General features: G+C 43.0%; 1 protein-coding gene across 7 annotated transcripts in view; it reads right to left on the reverse strand.

The window, feature by feature from the left end:
- Vps13d (vacuolar protein sorting 13 homolog D) overlaps positions 1-27,339 on the reverse strand; it is a 245,867-nt gene that overhangs the window by 86,849 nt on the left and 131,679 nt on the right. For all 7 annotated transcript variants that reach the window (XM_076861265.2, XM_076861268.2, XM_076861267.2 and 4 more), the window contains 11 exons: positions 26,246-26,369; positions 25,018-25,253; positions 21,345-21,453; positions 19,113-19,276; positions 17,938-18,046; positions 15,517-15,696; positions 13,813-13,929; positions 12,607-12,756; positions 4,845-4,994; positions 3,722-3,818; positions 908-1,056 (listed from right to left, as the gene is read on the reverse strand). In XM_076861265.2, coding sequence (XP_076717380.2) covers positions 908-1,056; positions 3,722-3,818; positions 4,845-4,994; positions 12,607-12,756; positions 13,813-13,929; positions 15,517-15,696; positions 17,938-18,046; positions 19,113-19,276; positions 21,345-21,453; positions 25,018-25,253; positions 26,246-26,369 — 1,585 coding nt within the window. The remainder of the gene's footprint in view (positions 1-907; positions 1,057-3,721; positions 3,819-4,844; positions 4,995-12,606; positions 12,757-13,812; positions 13,930-15,516; positions 15,697-17,937; positions 18,047-19,112; positions 19,277-21,344; positions 21,454-25,017; positions 25,254-26,245; positions 26,370-27,339) is intronic.

The following is a 27,339-nucleotide window of genomic DNA, read 5'->3' on the forward strand; positions in this document are numbered from 1 at the left end:
CTGACGTTCACCTGATTCCATTCCCACTCCTACCACTACCTCGCTTGCAGCTTGAACTTCCATTTCCCTATCAAGCAGGGACACCATTGAGGACTCACAGGCCTAAAATTCTCTGATTCCTGATGTTCTAGGGAGCAGCACAGTACAGTGGAGGAAAAAAAATTAAGACCAGTCAGATAGGCTGGGCTTTGAATCCTAGCTCCCTCCCTACTTAAAGTGTATTTTATTGCTGAAAATGGTGCTCAGGCTGTATCTGTAAAGTACACATCAAGATGGTTGGCAGGAGCCTCTCATCTTGATGTAGTCAGCAGTGGGGCATGGACACATCCCAGTGAGAACACAGCTGAGTCTCCTCAAAGCAGGCAGACAGTCCTAGTGACAAACCCCCAAGAAGAGGTAGATTACTAAGAGGAGGGTAGTCAGGTCCTGGACACAGAAAGAAGATATCGTCTTGTCTTGGGTTTTGTTCTTCTCAAGTCTGGGGGCACCTCTAGCAGGGGAGTTTCTCCATCTCTGCAGTAAGTCAGGAGCTGCACAGAGAGCAGAGGGCTTTCACACCACCCTGTGTTTGTTCTCTCCAGTTATTCCTTGATCTTTAGCAAAGTCACATTCATCCATTAAACCAGAAAACAGACATAGATATGAGTCAATAAATGATCTATAAAAAGAAAACCCACAGGGCTGGGGCTGGGGCTCAGCAGTAGCGCACTTTCCTGGCATGTGTGAGGCACTGGGTTCAATTCTCAGAACCACATATAAATAAGTAAAATAAAGGTCTATCAACAACTACAAAAAGAAAAAAAGAAACCCCATAAAAATACGTGCTGTGATGTAAGAGAAAGCAAACAGCCAACACGTTTGTCTACCCCGAAGGAAAGTGTCAAGATGGTGCCCCAAGCTGGCTCACCTTAAGGTCCAGTGGCAGTTTGTTGGAAGTGAACACACTCAGCTTGATCTGGGGGATGCTGATCTTGAGGTTTTCAAAGTAGTATCGTGTTGGCGTCGCCCCCTGCTCAGCCGTCTTTTCATGGAGGTTTTCATCATATTTTTCCACCTCTGGTTCAAAGGCAGAATTTAAAAACCATGGTTCAAATACTTGTATGGCATTGAAAATATTCATCCCCAAATGTAAACATCTCTTAGTTTATGCAGAATGCAGTATCTTGATGGCATTCTTTGTAAAAGCAGATCTGATTCATGTTATTTATCAAAAAAGTAGGTGATCTCAATCTTCTAACCTGTGACTTTGCCATCTGGCAGATACCGTCTTTGGAAAAATAATCCAGGTGGGAAAATCAAAAGTCACAGGTGTGTTTGCTAGGCACAGGCTTTCTACAACTACTGTTGGTATTAACCATCATTAAGATTATCTGAATTTATTTAAAAATGTGATATGTAATAAGAATTTGGTGTACAGCACCACTGAATCAAAATGAATAATATGACCAATTAAATAATGAACCTGAATGAAACACTGAGCCTGAAAAATAACAGGGCTGAGGCCATAAACAACTAGCGTCACTGTAAACAGAACCCTCCCCCAGTGGTGGACACTCCCTTAAACAGGATAAGGCAGGCTTTTTAATTTACTACCCCATGAAGTAAAAACTGATAGGGGCTGAACACAGCAATGAGCTGTCTGCCCCTGAGGCCACCCCCACATCCACTGAGGCAGCCTGTTTCCCCTTGGTTTCGGGCACCTTTAAAAGAAAACCAGGGAGACTACACCAATCTACGGAGCAAGCAAATTTACAGCATGGCCTATTATTAGTTGTAGGTACAGATAAGCAGTACTGTATGTAACAGATCCTGCCAACCTGCGCTGGGGGACACAGTTGCATTGGAAGGCCCGGAGGTGCTCCAGTGAAGACAGAGAGGACTCTTCACAAAAGTCTACGCCTATTATTCAATATTTGCTGAGAAACTTACTACAGCAGTCAGGCAAGGTGGTGCACGCCTGTGATCCCAGCAACTTAGGAGGCTGAGGCAGAAATGTCATAAGTTCAAGGCCAGCCTCAGCAACTTAGTGAGACCTTGTCTCAAAATAATTTTTTTTAAATGACCGAGTGCCTTTTATTTTGTAGCAAAGTCATAAATTTTGAGAAGGTAAACATTGAAGCTTTTCAACTAGATATTGATCTGCATGATGAAACTCTAAGCAAATGTTTGTTGTTTTTGTTAATAATAACACAGCAAAACCTAATTTCAGTCCTTTACTCTCTACTATGAATATTCATCGAAGTGCCACAATTATAACACAAATATCAAAATAAAAAATTTTAATAAAAGGGCTGGCTGTGTAGCTCAGTGATACACCGGCGTTCAATCCACGGTACAAAAAGAAAGGAACAAAGAAGGAAAGAGAAAAGCGGGGGGCGGATGAAGAAAGGAAGGAAGAAACTCATTATGTCAACTTTTAAGAAAAGCACGACCAGGCTGGGGTTGTAGCTCAATGGTAGGGCACTTGCCCCGCAGGTGTGAGACCTGGGTTCAATCCTCAACACCACATAGAATGAATGAATGAATAAAGATATTGTATCCATCTACAACTAAAAAAAAAGAAAGAAAAAAGAAAAAAAAGAAAGTAAAGCATGAACAGTCAAATTTAAAGTAAAACTTCTCAAGAAGGTATCAAAACAGAATGGATACCTGACCAGCAGGCTTTCAAGGGGCTGTTGAATATAAGTAAACACTGGAGCCCCAACTCAAGGTAGAAAACACAGCATTGAAAAGACCTGACTGTTCTTGCTCTTGAAACCACAAACATTATTTTTTTCCTTTTTGTGATGTGGAAGACTGAACCCTGGGCCTCAAGCATACTAAGCACACCCTCTACCACCGAGCTATATCCCCAGCCAATCCCAAATACTCTTCAAGCTTGATTCTAAATCCAGGATAAAAAGAACAAAATATATTCCCCTTGCAACGTGTACATGTAGGTACACACTTCCGGGTACATTTCCCCTCAAGTCAACAGGGGCAGACACACAGTCTTTTTCTTATCATTTCTTCAGGCTCAATGTTTAATTTAGGTTTCAAAAGGCTGAGTATTACTGGCATCTTTCTAAGCTGTATATACAGCCCTGAAGTATCCACCTACAAGCAGGAGAAGACCGGAATGTGAAACCTAGCATAAAGAGACAACAGCTAAATTATTCTGCACTATTGCTGGGAATTTGTTTTTCAAGTTTATCTTACTCCCTTCTTCAAAGAAGAGAGTAAAGTAACTAGAAATCTTTATAATTACAGTAAGACACAAGGGTATGGATGTCAAAAGTCAATGAATTAAGACCAGCCAATTTTTTTTTCCTCAACTAAGCCCAAGGAATTTCCGAAGGGATTTTGGATTCTTGGACCTGAGTCTGCTCATTGAGCAAACGTAAGGAGACACAGTAGTTTGCTAAATAACATAGTTTCTGTTATCCTAGGGCCGAGAAACAAAAAATACCAAGCATAGAGGAACAGTGTGCTGCTGCCCAGTGGCTTACCAAGGATATCCCAGGACACCAAGACCCTCTAGTAGCTGCCTAGTTCATGGACATAACCTAGATAACCAACAATGAAAGGGAACAGTTGAGACACAAACTCCTGCTTGCTAGTTCAGGCTATAAAGTAGAAAATAGTTTGGCGGGCACCCAGGAGCCACCTATTTTCACAAACAGACTAAAACATGCCATCTGTGGGCCAATGACAGATAGAAGTACAGGCTATTTTACTTTACCTGACTCTGCCTGGTCGTAGCCAAAGAAACTGAGCAGCTTAAGGAGCAGTTTTTCCTCAATCTGTACTGTGAACCTCTGGGCTGTGACCATCAGGTGCTGGAGAGAAAGAAATTTGGGTATTCAGGGTGAACACCTGGGGAACTTGTACTTGTTAAGGCCTCAGGAAGCCAGGCATGGTGGTACCCACTGTTTCCTAGCCATAGGGGAGGCCGAGGCAAGAAGACTGGCGGAGCCCAGGCCTGGGCAATATAGTGAGATGGTGTCTCATTTTAAAAAAAGAAAGAAAGAAAGAAAGGCCCAATGACATGACACGGTTTCCTTACCCATGTGATTTAATAAGTGCCAAATTATTTCTGGCTTATCTTTCTCTATCTTGTAACAGTTAATCAAAAACCCCAGAAGATGTTCAGTGGATAACTAATCACCATCCTGTTGCTTGGCTCCCAGGGCATCTGGCCTTGTGAGTCAGATTACAGCTCCAGATGCCCTGTGCCGTGTGAATCTTGTGGTCGTCTGTTCAGACGGATGGTAGCTTGCACAAGGAACTGCACGAGTAGCTTGTGGCTGAGGGCTCCAGGCAGGCTTGGTCCCATAGACACTGGTGACAAACGGACAGGAAGACGGAAAGCAACAACATCTTACTCAGCTCCCACTTTTCCAGTTTGTTGCTATAGCAGCTGGCTTATATTTGGGGACTGCTCCAAGAGACAGTTTATCACTGTTGAACAGTCTCATCTGCTTTTAGGACACAGTATGGTAGCTTAGATGCAGGACATGTGTCCCAAGGTCAGACCCCTGGGAGCACCTTTCCAGTATCTCTGTATTACTCTCTTTTTAATACCACATCTGACTAATCTAGAAGATTCTACACATTCCTACAGAGATTTCAGTCTGATAAAAGAAGATGCTGGGCCCTGTGGATCCAATACCTTCAAACTGTCACCTGCAAGGTCACTGAACACAACTGAGAACATAAAGTGCCAAGAAAAGGAGTTCCTGCATATGCCCATCCCCAGCCCGTCAGAACGGCTTCCACACACAGCCTGCACTGCTGCTCTGAGACACGGCTGAGAGACAGCAGATCCCCTCCCACATGGCACCACCCCAGCTCTCATAGCCTACCTTGTAGATGTTGGTCAGTGCGCTCTTACTGGGGGACTTCACTGCATTGACCTGCACTGCAGGGCCTGTCTCGATGACCTCGTTCTCGTTGCTCAGGGGAGTCACGTAGAGCATGAAGGGCTGAGTGGTGCCAATGAGCTGATTGTCCACCTGGGATATGAAAAAGCAGCAAAACAGAAACAGAGCACATGCTCAGTTTTCGTTTCCACCTTTGAGTGGTACCTCCTACTAGGCAGGTCCCTCAGCAAGTCACGAGTTGGCCGGTCCACACCTTAACAGCAGATGGAAAGGCGCAGGTATGGCCAAGGCCAGTCAGAACACTTGTAGTGCAGTGGTAACGGGAACGGGGGCCAGGCCTGACTGGTGAGTGCTTCACTCATAGAAGGGACTTGAATGCTGCAGCCCAACGCAGCAGAAACAGCAATAGCTCCGAAGTCTCCTTGGGTTCTCAGCTGAAGTTTCCTCTGGTTCTCAGCAACATTGTAAATTCTTCACCCACCCCCCCCCCGCCCCCCCCGGCACTTGAAATTTTCTCACATGAGAGAATTTGTGTGTTGATTAGCTCAGTGGGCCATTCCAGAACAAATGCATATTTAAACATTATGTTGCAAATAATATATACAGTTCTTATTTGACAACTTGAAAAATTACAGAAATGAAAATAAAAACTCCAAAAACATACTAGGCACCAAGCACCTTGCCAGCCATCTCACCTACACGGTCCTATCAAAGGCTGTCACAGCTACTCCATAAGGACTCTGCCCCAATCCTTAGCCAAACCTCAAGCACACCCACCTCATTTCAAAGAAGACGTGGAAGACAGAGGCCCTAGCTTAAGTTGGACAGAATGAGAGAATGAGAACTCGAGGCCAGGTCTGTCCACACCCCCAAGGCCAAAGCTCTCAACCACTATGCTGTCGATGCTTCTCACACCTAAATCCTTGAAGGCAACTGAAATTAGAAAGACAAGAGCTCAAGTGGCTACCAAAAGAGTACAATTCCCTCTAACATCACAGTCCTTCTGAAGAATGCAACACCGAGTAGCGAATAGCACTAGCACCACGACGGGGACCATGGCTGCACCAGGACATTCGCACACCCAGGAGGCTCACTGAGAAGCAGCCACCTCTGCTTTCTGTTTCACACTAAAGATCTTGGGGCCAGTAAAGCAAAAATCATCTGCTGGATTCCCATAAAAGACGATCAAAAAGCAGGGCGCGGTGGCACACACCTGTAATCCCAGCAGCTCAGGAGGCTGAGGCAAGAGGATCAAAAGTTTAAAGCCGGCCTCAGCAACTTAGAGAGGCCCTAAACACTTGGTGATATCCTGTCTCAAAAAGACATGGGGGTGGGGAAGACCATCATGAGGTACTCTCTGCCCATTAACTACCATGTGCCTTCTGCTACACGAAAGCCGGAAGCTAGTATTCCTCTCTTGTTACAAACAGGTAAAGAGAGGCTCAGAGAAGCTTCACGAGAAAAATTACCTGCTGACACACACACACAGGTGGTAAGTGGAAGAGCCAGTATTAAAATGCAGAATTCCTGGCACTAAACTCTTTGCCCTGCCAGGACTTCCCACAGGTTCCCATCCCACAGTGCTGGGGCCTGGGCTGACCTCCCCTCCCCTGGGATAAAGGCCAGAGGCGCGGGGCACCTGCGCCCACCTCCACTCTTGCCCCCGACAGTGCTCTCTGCTCAGTAGCCATGGTGACTTGCTTTTAAAGCATAAATCAAGTCAAATTCCTTCTTCTCCACCCTTCAGTGGCTTTGCTTACTGTTAGAATAAACCCAAACTCGTCCCCATAGCCTCCAGGCCCCAGGGTCCGGGTGCTACTACTCTGCCCCTCCCCGGTCCCTGCGGCCCACTCTGTTTTTCCCCAACGTGGCTGAGCCCCCTCGGGTCTGCGCCCTTCTCTGTGGTGGATCTTTCTCTTCCTCCAGGTTCCAGCCAGCTCGCCTGTCCTCAGGAAGACCCCCAGGCCACTTCATCCCGCAGCCCATCCCTTCACTCTTCTCAGCAGTTGTCATGGGATGTCACTGTTTACTGCTTACATACTGGTTGACTTCCTCCCTGGCTGTGAGCTCTAGGAGGGCACAGGCTGCGTGTCTTTAGTCATAGCTGTGTCTCAGAGCCTCACATGGTGCCTGGCGCACAGGTGACGCTCAGGAAGAACTTCCTGAATGTAGGAGCCATGACCTATCCGTACTAAAGTGACAATAATGAATTCACCTATGCTGCCGTCTCCTTTGTCCTTTCCCTAAATACAGGGACTGGGGAAAGGACATGCAGGTTGAGTATCCCTAATCTGAAAATGTGAAGTCCAAAATGCTCCAAAATCCAAAACTTTTTAAGTGCCAAGATGACATTACAAGTGGAGCACTTCACACCATGAAATGCTGTTTCATGCTTAAAAAATACCACATAAAATGACCCTAAGGCTACATGTAGAAGGTATATATAAAACATAAATGAATTTCATGATTAGAATTGGGTCCCACCAGCAAGAAATGCCATGATGTATACGTAGATATTCCAAAATCCAAAACACTTCTGCTTCCAAGCACTTTGGATAAAGAATCCTTAACCTGTACAAAGCATGCTGAGAATTACTAATTCTAGTTCTGCAAATTAGATTCAGTGCACCCACAGAACAGAACATATATTTTCTATTAGAAAAATTTCTTTTTCACAGCCCTATCACCATAGTAAGCCCTCAAATCTCCTTAATTCCTATGATTTCCAGCACACATCAGAACAAGAGGTATTATAATTAAAACTGCATGCGAGTGTGAGTGTGTGTGTGTGTGTGTGTGTGTGTGTGTGTGTTTTACCTGGGATTGAGCCTAGGGCCTTGTCCATGCCAGATAATTGCTCTACCACTGAGCTACATCCTTGGTCTTTAAAAAAAATTACTTTGAGACGGGGTCTTTCTCAAATGTAATCCTCCTGTCTCAACCTCCTGAACACCTGGAATTAGTGGCATGTCTCGCTGTGCCCAGCTTAAAAAAATTTTTTTTAATAAAAATATAGGGGCTGGTATTGTAGCTCAGTGGTACAGCACTCACCTCGCACATGGGAGACCCAGGGTTCAATCCCCAGTACCACTTAAAAATAAATAAGTGAAATAAAGTTACTGTGTCCAACTACAACTAAAAAATAAATGTTTAAAAAGAATAAAAATATAAAGTTAAACTATAAATAACTAGCAAAAGGATCTTCTCCATAAAGTCAAAAAAGAAGAAAAACGAAAAAGAGCTACAGGTAATAACCTTCTATCTATCTTCAGACAACAGGATGTGATTAGCTTGAACCATGTGCTATTTATGATATATGGCGAAAGATCTTCTGAGAAGAGGTTTGGGCATGTGTGTTCAGGGAGCAGAAGCTGCCTGGGCCCAGGGACAGCTGCACACACCCAGTAGGAATGGTGGCCAGCCGTGTGGGAAGCCTGCAGCTGGGGCAGTGGGTCCTTCTCATGGAGATGTTTACCAGAACCAGTTTCCTGAACGTAGTTCACCTTTGGTGGAGGCTGGAAAGGAGTGTTCCAACTACGATGTTACAAAGAAATACAGGAGTTGTTCTGACAGCATGGCAACAGAATTCTCCCCCAAAATGTCAAAATCTACTTTTTACAGAACTCTGAAAATTAATCCAAAGTTTGCCAACAATCCAAGGGGCATTTATTCAAGAAAACAAGTTAAACAGAGGTAAGAACAGAAAGTTCTAAGGCACTCAACTGGTGCTACTCCCATTACCGCCACCCAAGTCCACGGAAGCCCTGAAAGGCAACAGCTGGGCAGTCACCAACAGGATGGCAGTCACTGGAGGCCCCAGAGCAGACTCAGCAGCCCCCAACGCCTCACTCAGAATAATGTCATTATTTGGCTTGCCTGGTGTATCTCCTATCTCTCTCTTTCTGGATATTGGTAATCTGCATTCCAACCCTCCATCCTTGGTACTGGGGACTGAACCTAGGGGCTCTATACCACTAAACTACATCCTCGGTCTTTTTTTTTTTTTTTTTTTTGGATACAGGGCCTTGCTAAGTTGCTGAGGGTCTCCCTAAATTGCCAAGGCTGGCCTTGAACTTGTAATCCTCCTGCCTCAGCCTCTCAAGTCGCTGAGATTATAGGTGTACCCCACGACACCTGCCAATAATTTGCTTCTTTTTTCTCCTTATTAGACTGGTTTGATAGCAGCTTACTAATTTTATTGATCTTAAAGATTTTCTATACTGTGATTGCCAATATAGGCCAGTTCACTGATTTCTGTAATGATCTTTATTGTTTCTTTCTTTCTTTTTTTTTTCTTCCAGATTCTTAAATGACAGCTGAGCCCTGTTGTTCGGAGAGCCTCCTGGGTTTCCACCAGTGCTCCAGCCTCACTCACTACAACCAGGCAGAGGGGCTATGAAGATTCAATTCAAAGTACCTTCCAACTTCTGTTTTGATCTCTTGTTTTATTTATGGATTATTGAGAAGTATATCAGTTTCTAAATATTTGGGGGAGTCTTCTGACTCTTTTCAATGTTCTTCTTTCAGTATTTCTACTCTAATTTCCACTGTGGTCGGAGAATATACCATCCATGACTTGAATCTCTTTTTTTTTTTAATATTTATTTTTTAGTTGTAGTTGCACACAATATCTTTATTTATATGTGGTGCTGAGGATAGAACCAAGGGCCTCACATATGCTAGGCAAGTGTTCTACCACTGAGCCACAACCCCAGTCCCATGACTTGAATCTTGAGAACAGTTTTATGGTCCAGAATGAGATCAGTTCGCTCCAGTTAGCTGACAGTGTTATTCCTGTATATCTTTGGTGATTTTCTGATTATTCTATCAGTTATTCAGAAAGTGGTATTAAAATCTTTGTAACTGTTGGTCTAATTCTTCAGTTTTTGCTTCATGCATTTTGAAGCTCTGCTCAAATTTGTTATATCCTCTTGATTAACTCTTTTATCATTTAGAAATTGCCTTCTCTATCCTTGGTAAAATTCTTTGCTCTGAAATCTAACCTGATATTAGTTCAGCCACTCTTACTTCCTTATGACTGGAGTAAGCCAGGGAAACCATTTCCATCCTTTTCCCTTTTAAAGTATTTGTGTCTTTACAGTTAATGGGTTTCTTGTAGACACCACGTAAGTGGGCCTTGATTCTTCAATCACTCTGATCCTCTCTGCCTTCTGAGTGGGTGTTGATCACACCAACATCTAACTGGCCCTGTGAGGTCCGCGCCTGTCACCTTGTTACCTATTCCTCCCATCTGTTCTTTCCCCTGTTTTCTGACTTCTCTTGTATTAATTATTTTTTATTATCCCATTTAATTTCCTTTGTTGGATGATTATTTGTAACTCTTTGTTTTATGATTTTAGTGGTTACCTTGGGCTTTAAAAAATTGATCTTTAATGTATCAGTCAAGAGTCCAGCGATATCGTACCACCTCACGTACAAGAAGATTTTAATAATATTCTAACACTTCTCCCCTTCAGATTTCATGCTATTGTCTTTATACATTTTACATAGTACAGACTCCAAAAAGTGTACACAATCATCTTTAAGAGAGTTAAATAAGAAAAGAACCCCCCTTCCCCCACGCAGCTCTCATCCCAGGGGTCCTTTACGAGTGCAGACTTGCATCTCCACCTTGTGCCACTTTCTAGCTGCCTAAACGATGGCCTTCACATTCTGAGGGGGAGCAGGTCTGCTGACAATGAATTCTTTAGCTTTTCTTTGTCTAAAAACATCTTCACTTCACCCTTGTTTGTGAAAGACATCTCTAATCATCTAATTCTAGAATGACAGGTTTGTTCCCCCGTTTTTAGGACTTTCAGGATGCTGCTTACTGGCCCCAGGTGCTCCTCTCAGGCCTTCCTCTCATGACTCGAAGGCTTGACTGCTGATCTCCACTGCTCCCAGCAAGAAGTCTGTTGTCGTCCTGATCTTTGCTCCTCTGTACCTAGCACGCCTTCTTCCCTCTAGCTGCCTCCTCATAAGTGTGGAGTGACTTGGTTATGAGGTGCCCAGGTGTTCAATTCTGTCCCTCAGTAGTGGCAGGAGACTGGCTTAAGGATCTCTGACATAAACTCAAATCCAAGGACTCCCTTAACTCTTCTATAAAATGGTGTTGAGTTTGCATATAACCCACACACAGCCTCCCAATAAACTTCAAATCACCTCCAGATTACTTACAATACCTCATCTAATATAAACACTATGCAAACAGTTGCTATAGGGTGTTGTTTAGGGAATAATGACAGGGAAAGTCTGTACTAGTTCAGTAAAGACCAATTTTTTTCCAAATATTTTGGATCCTAGCCTGTTTGAATTCTCTTATGTGGAACCCCCAGACGTGGCTGTGATCTCCTTCATAGTTATGCATTTCATTTTAATTTCTAGAAGACTGAACAGTTTATATTTTCCAGGTCCTACTTAACTCTTTGAACACAGAACACTAGTTACATTAACTGGTTTTCTGGAAACTCTGTGTGTTAGCTCTGGGTCAGTTCTGATGGATCATTTTCTCATTTCCTAGGGTGCTCTCCTGCTCCTTTACACATCTAGTAATTTTTGAAAGATCATCAGACTATAACCTTTACCTTGCTGGGGGCAGACTTTTTGTGTTCCAATAAATCTTCTTGAGCTTTGTTCAGTGATACAATTAACTTTCTTGGGAAACAGGTTGACCCTTTCAGAGCTCCCTTTCACTGCCTGCTAGACAGGCCCAGAGCAGTGTTCCGCCTAGGGCTGCCTCACACTCTTCCAACAGTCCCTGAGTTCTTGGTTTCTCCAGTCCGGCTGGTGGGAGCAAGCCTCTGTGTGGGAAGTAGACACTGTCTTCTCTGGTCCTTCTCAGTGAGGAGTTTCCTCACACTGCTCAGTAGTCTGCTCATCGGGGCCTGCATCATCTCCAGGGTTTCTTCCTGTGCAGCTCGCTCCTCCACAAACACTGTCCTATAAGCTCAGCAGCCCTGATGCCTCTGGCCCCTCAGTTCTGTTTCCCACGCTGCTGGGCTCTGTCGCAGTCGCTTCGCCAGCGCCACCACCAGGAAACATTCTCAAGGCTACAGTAAGCGAAGTCAACCACAGAGCTCGCCTCTTTTCTTTCCCACCTTGCAGGGGTCACTGTCCTTTTTGTCTGATGTCCAGTGACCTGAAGTTGTTGTCTCCTTCTTTTGTTTGGATTTGGAGATGGTTCAGGTAGGAGAGTACGTCTAGTCCCGGTTACTCCATCTTGGTGGGAAGAAGAAGTCCAGTTCCCTTGTTTTTTCCCGGTGATGAACCAAAATCCTCCAAGTGATGGTTACATGAGTATTATTTCTTTTTTCTATTGGTAAGATGAAAAACCATGGATCACCTTCCTATGATTTATCTAATTTATTTCTGCAATCAGCTACATTTGGAATTCTGCTATATGGAAAGATTAATCAATGAGACAAATATAGATGAACATGACTATTTCATGGGATGATTTCTTTTTTTTTTTTTTTTAATATTTATTTATTTATTTTTTTAGTTTTCGGCGGACACAACATCTTTGTTTGTATGTGGTGCTGAGGATCGAACCCAGGCCACACGCATGCCAGGCGAGCGCGCTACCACTTGAGCCACATCCCCAGCCCGGGATGATTTCTTTTGAAGGTCACAATAAGACATTTCCTCCTAAACAGTAAAGTCTTTAGAATACTGACAATTAAATCTGGTTGGGTGTCTGGCATGAAAACAAGAAGACTGACAACTTTGGAACTTCCCCACTTACCTGTACATCCTGTATGCTGAGTTCAAGCATGTGACTGGTGGCCAGCTGTGTGTAGTGAACATTGATTCCTGAAAGACTTGCAAAGACAAGTTCTTCTGGGACTTTATTGATTAAGGACACACCAATTCCACCTTCTAACCTCACGAGCACCTGAAAGGAAATCCAAGTACAATCCACTGATTATAAGCATAGCTAATGGTAGCCAGGAGGTACAAGGAAATGAATGGCTTGAAACCCCTTTTTTTTTTTCACCTCTGAGCAGATGGAAACTACTGGACAGAGTCCTGTCATTTACCCTTTTGGCTCAAGTGCTGCCATCTCACTAGAAGCCTCCCCCACCCAGCCAGAGCTCCAGAGTGAGGGGACAGCACCTCCACAAGAGCGCTGAGGATACTCTGAATGATAGGAGTGTAAACGTGAATTTCTCCCTTATCGGATGCAAGATCTTACGTTAAGGGACTTCCACAACATCTGACACAATGCTTACACACAGGTACTGGAGTTTAAAAAGATAACTGAACAAGTATCGAATAAGTGTGCTTTTTCATTTCCACCCAAATTCCTTTTCAAACTTTTTATTCTCTTCCCAATGTGCAACCAAGGAAAGGGGAAGGAAGATGCCAGAGTCAGCCAGAGAAAAAGGAAAAAAAAAATAACCCAAATTTTCTCATTCTTTACCATAAATCCTACTTAAATTCAAATCATTCCGCCTCTTTTTTCATCACCTTGCTTTAGCAACATTTTTTTTTTTTTTTTTAAAGAGAGAGTGAGAGAGGAGAGAGAGAGAGAGAGAATTTTAATTTTATTTTTTAGTTTTCGGCGGATACAACATCTTTGTTTTGTATGTGGTGCTGAGGATCGAACCCGGGCCGCACGCATGCCAGGCGAGCGCGCTACCGCTTGAGCCACATACTCAGCCCTAGCAACATTTCTTACATTCTGATTCCATACAAATGTTAGCTGCTATCGCATAATTGTCATACAAATGTTAGCCACCACATCAGAGTCCCACCTTCATGTTGTGATAAAGGTATACTTGGGTGAGGCAAATCCCCCGTTTAGAATTCAGGTTGTGATAAAGGTATACTTGGGTGAGGCAAATCCCCCGTTTAGAATTCAGGTGGGGCAGAAAGCCAACAAAACCACAGAGCAAACCTCTTAAAAATCAATGACTGAGAAAATAGATTTGAAACATTTATAACTTACTTCTAATTCCTGCTCTGTATCTGGGTTCCTTAGTTTCTGCAGCTCTTGTTCAGTGACAGGAAGTTCATCCACCTCACATGATGAGCGGTCACTTTTCCGCTGGCAGAAATCTGCTATCTGAAGTCAAATAAACATCACAGGAAGACGGCTCACACTTCTGCTCTGACCCTTGCCAACCATGAGGCCAGCAGTCACTGCGCCCCAGAATCCTATGGGTGCCAATGGCTTCCAGAGTGCTGCTAGAGGTGACAATGTTGATAATGAAGCAAATGTGCCTCCCAGTATCCCTGGCAAATATCGAGCTCAGACCTCGAGCACCTCGCACTCCAGATGGTCTGCAACGGTGGGTCGAGTCAAAATGTGCATTCATCTCCCCCAGAAGAGGAGGCTGCTTTTAAAGTGCCATGGCGGATTATGATATGAATTATGACGTCCCATCTCAGAGAGCTCACCGTTACATTTCGGTGGCTTTGGTCCTTCTTTATTAATTACATTAGGACTAATAAAACCCATCTCCAATGTAGGCCTCCCCTCTGAGTGTCAGACCCACATTTACCATGACTTTTGGACATCTTCATGTAGATAACATATAATGACATTCACAACAATCCTAGACTCAACTCCTCATTTCCTGACAGTCTACTCTGCATTCATCTTTTGGTGACCTGGATGACTCTCCTCCTTGCTGCCTAAATGGGAATTCTGGAAGCCATCCTGGCGCCTTCCTCTCCTCAGGTCCCACAGTCAGCGGTTCACCAACTTTGACTCTCTCCTCCTGAAAAGCTTTGTTTCTCTGTCCCTACCATGCACACTCCTGCCACTTGTTCAGCTCAGGCCAGATCATCTCCTACCACATTACTGCAAGAGCCTTCAACTGACCTTACTCTAGCTGTGTTTTGCCCCACACTGCAGACAAAATGAATTATCCAAAATAACTTCTGATCACACCCGTCCCTGACTCATGTTGCTTTAGAAAAACCACTGAGCTGTCTGTGTCTTCCCAAGGCTCTGAATGATGTGGCCTCTGCTCTGCCCAGCCTTGCACCTCCCCACATTCTCTGTGTCAAAAGAACTGAAGACCACTCCCTTACCTGTGGACCTTCACTAGTCAACTTCCCCAAATACTATACAATTTACTTTTTATGTTTATTTCTCACTGATTGTCTATCCCCACTTCAGAAGGCAAACTCTATGAGAATAGGGAATTGTGTCTCTTTGTTCAGGGGCAAAGATTTCTGCCTGGTTCTAGCAGCTACTCAATAAGCACATGCTGAAAGAACACCCTTCCCAACACCCGACTCCCCACCCCTCTGGCAACTCCCTGTAGTAACCACGGCTGCTCAGCTCAAGCACTGCTTCTTGCTGTAGGAATGCCCCAGCCTCCGAGTCCAGGAACACAAATGCTTTCCATATGCCCTCCACTCCTACCCTCACATAACACAGCATTCTAACTGTCTGCTGAGGGGACTTTTATCTTCTTGTTATTACAGCTTCCAATACACCAAATGCTTAAATATTAGTTATATCTTACTTCTACTTTATTTCTTACAGCAACTTTATAACATGGGTTCACCCCATTTTACATTGAAGACACCATATCCTCACACCTAGCATCAATATTTTCAGTAAATGCTTCCTGAAGGACTAATCAGGGGGTGGGGGAGAGGACATGAGTTTCATGTCAGGTCCTATGGTAATTATCACCTGGAGTGCTCTAGTTGGTCCATCTGGGATGACTCTGATGGATAACATTCCAGAGCCAGGCCTCATCTTTTGGTTAATGAATTGTTGCTCGGGTGGAACTGGTCCCAAAAGCTCCACAGATGTGTCAGGACCAAGAACAACTTCAGCTCCATCAAATAAGCCAGAAAGTCCTCCTTTGGCCTAAAACACATTGAAAGGCATAAGAAAAGGCAAAGGCACAGGGCCTAATAACTCAACACACCATCTGAAACAGGTCACAAAACTCAAATTCTCTTTTGCAGGGTCATGACAGACCTACAGCCAAGCATTTACTATTTGTTTAGATTTACAGATGAAAGTAGGATTATGTGAGTAATAGGGAAAGCTATGCTGTATAAATTTGGGGAATGAAATATAAGCATGTAGTAAGAGATAATTCCATGAATAGAGTAGATTGGTTTTATTGTGCCTTGCAATAACTTCCAGTCATTAAAAAACAACTTTAAAAAAATATTTTTTAGTTGTAGTTGAACATGACACCTTTATTTTTATTTATTTATTTTTATGCGGTGCTAAGGATAGAACCCAGGGCCTCGCGTGTGCTAGGCGAGCACCCTACCCCAGCCCCTAAAAAACAACTTTTAAAAGTAGCCACAACTAGCTTTGTTTCTTTAAGTATTCTCACTAGGTTTGTGTTATGAAAATTAAACAATTGTTATCATTTAGCTTTCTAATAAGAAATAAATTCTAGAGTTAAAAATCTTCCCAAATAGGCCTATGGTTGGACAACCAACTCCAATGTGCAAAAGTTGGTGCTTCTTCTAAAAGGTAACATGGCACAGGGAACATCGTCCAGTGCCCAGTCACGCAGGTCTTCAGAGAAAAGCAGGTCCTTTTCGTATTCCCCACATGACATTCAAGTCTACAGGGCAAGCCCGAGGGAGTGCACTGCAGGCTGGAAACAGGCACAGAGACTGTCTGGACCCCTTATTAATTTTTTAAATTCTGAGTGATGAAAAGAAAACTCTGACCTGAGTCTTCAGGACAATTGTCAGCACAGAGGAGGCTGCTGTGGGCTAGAAAGGGCATAGCCTCAAGAAGACAGTGTCAGAAAAGGCTTTAATGCCTTCAATTACTTTATTCAGCATAATAAGATTGAAACAAGCTCATTTCCCTAACCAAACGCATTCTGCTCTGCTGAATACTGTGATTATGGGTTAATTCACAAGCAGAAAATGATGAAACAGATTCAAGAAACAACAAACACCAGAAAGAGATTTGGGGGAGGAAAGCACTCCAAAAGAAGTGGAATTACATGGACTTTAGAAACAAACTAAAAGTAAAATCAGGGTCAAACCCAGAACCCACCAATTATAACAAGCCCCCCCACCCCCTTGCCTCTACAAGTTTGAATTGTATTGCTAATTGAAAATCACAAATCCATTCCAGATGTGTGTATCATATAAGTAGGCAGCTTGCCTTTGATGAAAAAAGCTCAGGGCAACGGAGATAAAGAAAATAAATCTCACCAAATAGCAGCCAGAGGCTCCTTGCCGTTATGCACACTGCCCTAGATGGCAGTGTCCCAAACCAAAGGACAGCCTGGTATCTACCGGGCACATACCAACAGTTCTCAACAAGGGCCTGATGTTCAAGTAGTTATTGCCTGGATAAAACTCCAGTGGGGACAGAACTGCACACACAGCTATCTGCTGAAACCTCCTCGACACCTACCCTCCTCAATGTTTATCTCAGTCAGATCTGTGGTCTTGTTCCCAGCCTGAAGCCCCCCTCTGGCAGAAAATCTAAATTCTTTTCCAAACACATATTTGCTTATAAAGCACCTGGGAATTTAGTATGGAATAGATAGGCTGAATTGAGTACACAGGAAATTGTCTAGTAATCTTGATTCTGACATTTGCTACAACAATTAAATGCTTATTTGGGTATCACTAAGAATGCAGGAATAAACAGAATCAAGGGCATGTGGAGCCCAGATGACTTACTATCTCCTAGAACACTGTACAGACTCTTGTCACTATTATACCAACTTCACAGGTCTAAAACTAAACCATCTAACTTAGTGGTGGATTTTTAGTTGATATTTTCTTTCCTTCTTTTAAAAAAAAATATATATATATAGGTGATTAATGTCAGAGAAACAAAATCCTAAGAAACCAAGGAAAAAAGCTATCATCCACAGAGAGCCATTTTTGACACATTGGCTGTATATCACCATCAAGAACAGTTCCCAAGTACACCCTGGTGCACAAAGAAAATTCTTGACTGTCCTCTAACAAAAACGGAATAATAGAACACTAATATTGCTCAATATTTAGTTTTTCCCACTGAACAAGTTATCATGTACATCCTGTTTGAGACTCTGTCAAGGAAGCCTTACCCACACTGCGTGCTGCAACAAGGGGCATCAGGACTACTGACCTGCACCACCAACCCATGCAAGCCACACGTCAGTTTTCCTTCTCGGAAACTCCATGTCTGAGTCGTGCTTCGCCTGCGGTCGGGCTTTCTTAGCATCAGCGGCTCGTATCTGGACAAAGAGAAATTGCAGTGAGACCCCAGGGCGGGTGGCATCTGGCCTGAGGAGAAGTGGGGGCAGTTTTGCTCTTCTTCCCTCCAGGACCCTCCACCCTTAAAATCTACCAGGCAGCCAGCTTCAGCCTCACGGCAGCAGGAACCTCTCAACATGGAAAGCAACGAAGAGGGGCACGAGGGATGAGGCCCCAGGGATCTGCGTGTCAGCCTCCTGCTGCCTCCCTGCCGCACAGGATGGGTTCTCTGCTAAGTATACTTAAAATCTTCTCAAGAGTCTTCTTCCATGTTATTTCTAAGTCCTTTCATTGTGTTTTAACTTGTAAGTCCTTTTAGACATAAATAAGGTATCAAACTAAAAACAAATATACTGATTGAATGGAGAAGCTAAGGCACGGGCAAAGAAAAGAATTTATGCAAACTTGAAAGAATTTATGCAAACTTAACAGGTGGATTTGAATCCTGAGAGTTCATAAAAACACATTTGTATAGTCTCTTATTAATTATACAAAAGATTTTTTTTTTTAAGTATTCACTTCTAGAAAGTAAGAGTGGACTGGAAGTTTGGGTGAAAGAAATATTCACTTTTTATACATCCTTTTTAGATCTGACATTTCTTAACCTGTGTGGATATCATCATCATGTTAAAAAAATAAAATGAAAAGTCCCAATACTCGTGTCTAGGAAGCTGATAGACTTCTGTCATTGAAGAAAAATATGAATATAAAAATACAAATTATTACAAGAGTTTACATAACACTTTAAAAAAATTTTTTTTTTGTAGTTGTAGATGGACAGAATGCCTTTATTTTATTTGTTTATTTTTATGTGGTGCTGAGGACTGAACCCAGTGCCTCACGCATGCTAGGTGAGCACTCTGCCATTAAGCTACGGCCCTAGTCCCTACATAACAATATTTTTTGTTGTAGATTTCCTCTGAGTCTGAATGTAAGAGCAAAGAGATTGATCAAAGGTCACCTGGAGGGGTAGTGCATGAAGTTCAGTGTTGAGCTTAGAGCCACAAAACCACATTAATAAAAGAAAATGAGAATCAAGAAAACCACCTGTTGTCAGTTACTGCAGCAAGACCAGCAATATCTAGGATTGCAGAACCCTCAGTGGAGCGGGTGGCCGAGGGCTTGTTGGGGTTGTGAGGAACTGAAGAACCTTCGTGGGCCAGCATTCCTGTTCCTGTCATCCTCCAGAGCTGAGAGCGCTTTCCTGGTTCCTGTTGAGCAAATACACACAAAGAGAAACGCATCAGGAGCAGTCCTAACTAGCTGCTCTCTTCAACAACGTCCTCTAAGGGCTAAGTTTGCAAGTTGGAACTGGACTAAGACATTTTCACATCATACAAATGCTTAATTCAGACTTTTACTGTTGTCAATCTCCAGCTGCACCTAGGATGAACTATTCTAAATTCTTAAACCAAATAAACAAAAATTACAAATACTGCAAATTTCTTTAAAAGTATTCGTTTTATAGACCTAATATATTTTCCTTTAAAAAAAATTAGAAACAAATGGCTGGGAAGTCTCCTACAAAGCTATACTGCCCTGACGACTGCTATTCTAGACAGCAACCCGCAGGTGCCTTCACTATAGAGAAGGATCCAGTTATGTAAAGCGCACGACAGTGTTGATGTCTGGTAACTGGTAACCCTTACAATTACAGACAACCAGCACTTACCAAGGTCCTCCACCCCTCCCCAGTGCTACTATATTATTTCCAATGTTTACAAGTTGGTTACATTCAAATGAATTCAAAGGTTATACCAGGTTGATTTATGTTCATTCTAAATATTTATTTCTCCTTAGGAATACTTAAAACAGCAAGTGGGTTTTCAGATCAATCATCAAAGTCCAGAATCCATTTTTTTATATTTATTTTTTAGTTATAAAGGACACAATGTCTTTATTTTATTTTTATGTGGTGCTGCTGAGGATCGCACCCAGTGCCTCATGCATGGTAGGCAAGCGCTCTACCTCTGAGCCACAACCCCAACCCTAGAATCCATTTTTTTAAATATTTTTTTTAGTTGTAGATGGACACAATATCATTATTTTTATTTATTTATGTTTATATGGTGCTGAGGATGAACCCAGTGCCTCATCCATGCTAGGTGAGCACCGTACTGCCACACCCCCAGCTCCTAGAATTCATTTTATATTAGGAGTAATAACACTTATTGAGACTTTTCTATGTGCCAGATATTGGTCTGAGGGACTTTCATGCAATAGCACATTTGATCCTAAAAATAATCCAAAGAGGCACACACTGTTACTATCCTTACTTACAGACGAGGAAGTTAAGGCTCAGGCAGATGAAGTAACTCCCCCTGGTCATATTAACTAACAGGTGGTAGGCTGAGGATTGAAGTCTCCATAGCCTCATGCCAGAGCCGGAGCCTTACCAGCTCTGCTCTGCTCTGCTGCCTCTAACACACCCAGTAACACCTCTACTCCAGCCATTTACGCCAAGATCACATGCGCTCCTTCTAGTGAGGAGCTCCCCAGGGCAACAGATAACTCTGGGTCCTACAGACTCATTCACATGCTTCACGTGTGCTGGAAAGATTGCTTTTGTATTCTACATTCTACAAAGTAGAAACTACCCGTGTGTAGGGTGTATGCTGGAGTCAAAATGCCAGGGTTTGAGTCCCAGCTACACAGTTTATAAACTGAGCAACCTTGGTCAAGTTACCTAATCTCTTAGAGCCTCTGTTTCCTGATCTGTTAAAGAGGGAAATTAAGCCACATAGTATAGTTCTTGAGATAAGTGTAGTGCATACAAGGTACATGGAACATGTCTGGCATAGGGTCCGGCCTCTATAAAGTTTGTGTACTATACTCATTCATCTCTTGATACAGTACTTTATGTACATGATGCTTTTTATACACATGGGAGGTCAGCAGAAAAATGGTTAGAAAGAAATAGGAAATACCTAACATCATCTACCTTTTACTGGATGAGCCAGGACTCAAACCTAGAAAGGTACCAGTGCTTCCTACCGGGGGCTGCCATCTCGCATGACTGCAAGGAAATGAGGTACACAGCACCCCTCTCCTTCCCCAGGCCTGCCTCTCTACTCGCTACCAAGCACTTCCAGTATCCCACTGGTGCCACAGGCCATTCCAGAGTGATCTTGCACAAGGTAGGGAACGGGGAGTCCCTAGCAAGATACTCAACCCAAGCTTTCATTTCCTCATCTGTCAAACACCCACTCTGGAATGGCTGACCTGAGCGCCTTCCTGTGCTACAAACCCTCTTTTAAACCCCAGGGCCTGAGCACTTACCTTCTTCTTCAAGATGACTCTCTGTGTCTTTGGTGAGACGTCCAAGACGAGCTCTGCACAGGTGATGGCCTTATTGGCAGAGCCGGGTCTTCCTGTCCCCTCCTGCAAACTAGAGTTAAATCAATGAGCACACACACACTGTATCTTCCCCTGCCCTGCTCAAGGATTCATCTGTAAGAAGATATACACTGATGTCTATCCTGCAGCAGGTAATTTGAGTATCTTAAAATTCAGACATGAAAGGATGACTATATATTTTCAGAGGCAAAAAAAAAAGAATGCAAAAAACCAAAGAACAAGATAGACGTCCTTGGGACTAACAACTGCTCTACTCTGCTGGCAGAACATCAGCATCACGATCAGCATCATGGCATCCCACGGAGTCTTGGCAAGAAACCACAAGTCCCTCTGGGATGAAGAAAAACCCATGGGCCCAGAATCTGTATCCTCCAACTCAATGCTCCTGTGTTCCTCTGTGGCTTAAAAATCCTAAGCTTCATGGAATGCTGCAGTCTAGTTTCTCTGTGGGGTTCCTGGAGGAGATTTAATTCAGATTATTTGCCTGTTTCCATTAATCCCTGTTTATCACAAAAGGTACTGATAAATTCAGAATTAAAAATTAATCTTCATGACAACAAAACCACAAGTAATAAAAAGAAAAAAAAAAACAGATAAAATTCATTCTCTCTCTCTCTCTCTAAAAAAAAAAAAAAAAAAGATTTCATTGAGTTGAAAAACTATTGTCCTACAAAGAATACCTTCAAGGGCTGGGGTTGTGGCTCAGTGACGGAGGGCTTGCCTTGCAAATGTGAGGCCCTGGGCTCGATTCTCAGCACCACATAAAAAGAAATAAACAAAATAAAGACATTGTGCCCATGTATAACTAAAAAATATTTTTTTTTTAAAAGAATACCTTCAAAAAGTCAAAAGACAACTCACAGAATGGGAGAAACATCTGCAAATCATGTATCTGATAAGAGACTGGTATTAGATTTACATTAAAAAAAGACAAATACTTCAATTTTAAGATGAGCAAAGGATCTGAATGGGTGTTTCTCCAAATGGCTCCTAAGCACATAAAAAAAGAGGAGACACTATTAGTTATTCAAAAATGTACAACAAATCCACGTTAATCAAAAAGAAAACAAAAAACAAATCAAAACCACAATAAGATGCCACTTCATATACAGCAGAATGGGCAGAATACACAAAATAAATAAATAAACAGCACTAACGTGTTGGTGAGGAAGTGGAGAAACCAGACCCTTGCCCTTGCACCTGTTGGTGGGAATGCACGAAGGTTCAACACCGGAACACAGCAGGGCATTCCTCAAAGTTAAACACAGTTGGATGCAGCGTCCTACGCCTGAAATCAGTGGCTAGGGAGGCTGAGCAGGAGGATCGCAGGTTCAAGGCCAGTCTCAGCAACTTAGCTAGAAGCACACACTAACTAGTTTTCACTCCATCAATCCAGCAAACATACTCACGAAAGCAACCTATTGAGACCCTGTCTCTAAAAATAAAAAGGGTTGGGGATGTATTGCTCAGTGGTTAAGCCCCTCTGGGTTCAATGCCCCATAAAACAAAACAAAACAAAACAAAAAACACACAGAATCACTGTCAACTCAGCAACTCCACTCCTAGGTATTAACATGAAAGAATCACAAGTAGGGCTCAAACAAAAGCATGTATAGGCATGTTCAAAACAGCACTGCTCATAGGAGCCAAGGGGCGGAAACAACCCAAATGCTCGGCAGCAGATCAATCAAGAGAATGCAGCACACATACCCACACAGAAGAGAATATTACTCAGCCACAAAAGTATTAAACACTTTTCATAAAATGAATGAAGTACTAGTACATGCCACAAGTAGCTGAACCTAAAAAACAAGCTACGTGAAAAAAGCCAGACACAAAGGTCACTTATGTGACCTCATTTATGTGAAGTATCCAGAAGAGGTAAATACACAGAGACAGAATGCAGACTAGCATTTGCCAAGGTCCGGGCGGAGGAGGAGTGAGGAGGCACTGATGGGTGATTCTGGGATTTCCTCAGAAGTGATGGTCAAATATCAAAAATGTATTAAATGCCACTGAACTGTTTACTTTAAAATGGCTACTTTCATCTTTGGAGTCTTTTTCTCTATCATTAGTTCCCACCAAGATGCAAAGAAATAGTGTCGAAGATGCTCCCAAGAATGGCTCAACCACTTAGCAAACCAGGGGTCTTGGAATTCTGCTGTGAGATCTACACACCAGGTCCGGGGGCCCTTCTCTTTTTCTCTGCTCCATGTCACTCCACCCACTATGCTCATCGTCCTCCACCAGGACTTTTCAGTTAAGAAGCTTAGTAGCTACTGGAATTTACAGAACAGAAGGGAAAACAGCCTAGCAACTAGATTCAGAACTGGTTTTTCAGGCACTAAACCCTAAGCAGGTCACACTGTCAAGTGCCATAATCTTTAAAAACAAACAAGCAACAAGCAAACAAACATGACTGGATCGATTCTAACAAGATAAACACCTCAGCACCACGGTTGCTAAAGGGACCTGCCACACACAAGGGAAAGGAGCTCTCTCTTCTCTGCAAATTCAATCCACAGCTAGTGAAATCTGACCTCCAGGCAAATACAAAGATACAGAAATTGTTCTGTGGGCCCCAGGCACCTATAAGAATCTCATTTGGAAGGAAAATCATGCAGAACATTTTGGAAAGAAATATGACTTTCAATGTTCTATTCAAATTATTGATATTTATAATGCTAAAGATTCAGCTATTTCCCATATCTTTACAGATAAACCTTAAAAGTGGTCATGTATCTTCAGCACATTTACACCTTGGCAGAATGACGACTTTTTGAAAACTCAGTGCTCTCAATCTTGTATGTGACCATCAATAGCAGAATTGGAATAAGCTTAAATTCTTCACCTGAGTTCGCTAATCTTAACTGTTCAAACAGTTAAGATTATAATTCTAAGACAGCTGGAAATACTGTGAAGTTAAGTACTACAGTTGGTTCCAGGTGAGCACTCAGACTGTTAAGTGTCTGAAGAAGCAGCATTCTTAGTGTGAACAGGAATCAGAATCAAGACAATCAATTATGAAGATCAGTCAGTTTCAAATAAAGAAAGGGGAAAACATCCATTAAAATCCCAGCAACCAAGGAGACTGAGGCAGGAGGATCACACACTTGAGACCAGCCTCAGCAGTTTAGTGAGACTCCCTCTCAAAACAAAAACAGAAAGGAGTGGCGATGTAGTTCAGTACTGAGTTCAACACCCAGCACCAGAAATATTTCTAAAAAGGAAGAGGCAAACAGACTAATAAATAGAACAAAGTTTAAGAAATGCATTCCAAGTAATTCTTTGATATAAGAAAAATTTAAGATAAAAGAATAACTCACGGGAGGAGTTGTTAAATACTGGGATAGATTAATGGGAGAGATCTTTAAAAAAGAGGAGAGTCTTGCCTCTTGGGATAAATTTTAAGCTAAGTGAAAGAAAGGATTTAGACTAAATGACCTCTCAAGTTAGGCCATAAGCCTCGGATTTGATAAAGTAGGAAGGAATCTTTCTCTGTACTTTGATTTCCCCAGAAACTGCTTAAAATTTAAAACCAGTAAATAATTAGAACCTTCTGCTTTACAAAAACAGTAATTTAATCCAGAATTACCCAGAGAACGTATACGTAGCCGCGATGTAGATGAAATTTTCATAATAAAGCTGTCGGTTATCCTGGAAGTCATTCATGTTGCAGCTGATCTCCGAGGAGCCAGCCCCCTTCACAGTCAGCGTGATGAATGGCGGCAGGGTGGGCTCGTCCCAGGCATAGTCCAATGAGGTCATGGGCTTCACTTCAGTTCGGAGCCTGGGCTCAGCTACGCCATGCTGTGTGAAGACAACGGGGACCTAGAGCAATGAACAGAGGACAAGAGGAACTTCATTCAGAGCAGTGTGACTAGAAAGGAAGGTCGTGCTTCAGAGGGTTCAGCTCCAGGTCCTTCCCGGTGACCTGCTCACAGGAACAAGCCTAGAGAGGCCTGTCATCTCATCTCCTCCAATGCTTTCCTCATCACCTCAAAAACTAAAAAGGTGCACGACTGACAGACCAGGGCTACAGTCCACTGGATGGAGAGCTTTAAGAAGCTTTGCCAAGCCAGCTTCAGTGGCACATGCCAGTATTCCCAGTGTCAGGAGGTTGAGGCAGGAGGATTGTGAGTTCAAAGCCAGCCTCAGCAACTCAATGAGGCCCTAAACAACTCAGTAAGACCCCGTCTTAAAATAAAATACAAAAAAGGGTTGGGGATATGGCTCAGTGGACAGGCAGCCCTGGATTCAATCCTCGGTACCCCAGCTAATAAAGAAGCAATTCTATCCTTTCGAAGGTTTTTTTTTCCCTCCCCACTCCCCTGTGATATATACACAAGGGAATAAGAATCTAGGAATGTGGTTATAGAAAGTCACATATATATTATAAGACACTTATTCACAGGAGCAATCTAAAATAGGAACTAATGATTTTCATTTGGGCTTTGCTTGTAAGAGTTATAAAAATGTCCCATAACTAAGCAGCAGTAGAAGTGCCCATTCCACTATTGCTGGCCATCTGGTTCCTTTCTCTGCCTGGATGGAGTATCTATATAGCACGTCACAACAATCAAATGTTCTAACCAAAATAAGTATGGGGGGTTAAAAGGTTACTTCTGCATGGACAAGGCTGCTCAGCAGTCCAAATGACCAGCAGACACCACTTCCCAGTGCTAAGGACTCCTAGGGCTGAGGAGCCGCGGGGAGCCACCTGCACAGCTGGTGGGTAGTGTGCTGGGCCACTGTCTTAAAGGTAGTGTACATTCCACCCCCGTCACGAGAAGAGTCCATCGGCTCTCTACCCCACTTGGTACCTTAGAAAAGTTATCAATTCGGAAAGGAGGGGGTAACTGATCTGTGTCACTGAAGGAGATCCTATACGTGGCTCCTCGGAGGGTGATCTCCACTCGTAGGAAGAAGCATTTCCCCAGGGTATCCCTGCAAGAAGGAAACACAAGAAGCTCAATAAAAGAGACAAGCTGGAGTCACTTTCCTCTCACGCTGTGCCATCAAAACTACTGGCCCCACGGCATGCTCCCCTGTCATACTGAAGAAGCCGGGACTGATAAGAGGCGCAAAGTGGGGACTGTCTAGTACTCTCCCTTCTTCAGCGTCTATTAAGGGATAGCCTCTGTAAAGAAGGGCTGAGAAGAGCATGCACACAATTGCATGTGAGTGTGTCTGTGTGACACTCACACTCAGACACATCACTGGAGGGTGTGGAAAAGACATCCTTACCTAAGGCATCAACTCACAAATGAAGAAATGAGAAAATTAGAAAAAAAAAATCACCATTTTATAAGCACCGATGTAATAATTGATTTAGGTAAGAACCATCAAATATTTCAATGAAAGGTTCTTGGGAAATGGGATATTCAGTCTTGCATGATCCCTGGAAAATACTCTCCTTTTCAAAAAAGAAAAGGTAACTATGACAGAGACCTGGCAGCCACAAGCTTAACCAAGCAGTGATCAAGCTTAATAATATCTATAACAGGACCACGTGTCCTGGGCCTGCCGAGGGGGTGTGATGGAAACACCTCACACAGGTAGTGCTGTCACTCAAGATGTTGGGCCCAAATGTACATACGGAAAACACGAGATTCTACAAGGAATCTTCAAAGATGTCAACATCAATAAAGACAAAAAGGAAAAAGCGGAGCTACTCTAGATTAAAGAACACAGAAGAATATGTCAGCCAAGCAAGAAAAATGACCATAGACTACAGCCGACATGGGAGAGGGGCTGCTGTAAGGACATCGCAGCAGCTTTTTCAGCCTACAGAGACTGATCAGAAAATGTCCTATCAACATTAAATTTCTTTTGTATGTAACATCAGTAATATTCAGAAAAAATGTCCTTGCTTATAGGTAGTAAGTGCTGGAGTTTTTATGGGTGAACTGGCAAA

The sequence above is a fragment of the Callospermophilus lateralis genome, chromosome 7 (assembly GCF_048772815.1).
Source record: "Callospermophilus lateralis isolate mCalLat2 chromosome 7, mCalLat2.hap1, whole genome shotgun sequence".
NCBI classification, from domain to species: Eukaryota; Metazoa; Chordata; class Mammalia; order Rodentia; family Sciuridae; genus Callospermophilus; species Callospermophilus lateralis.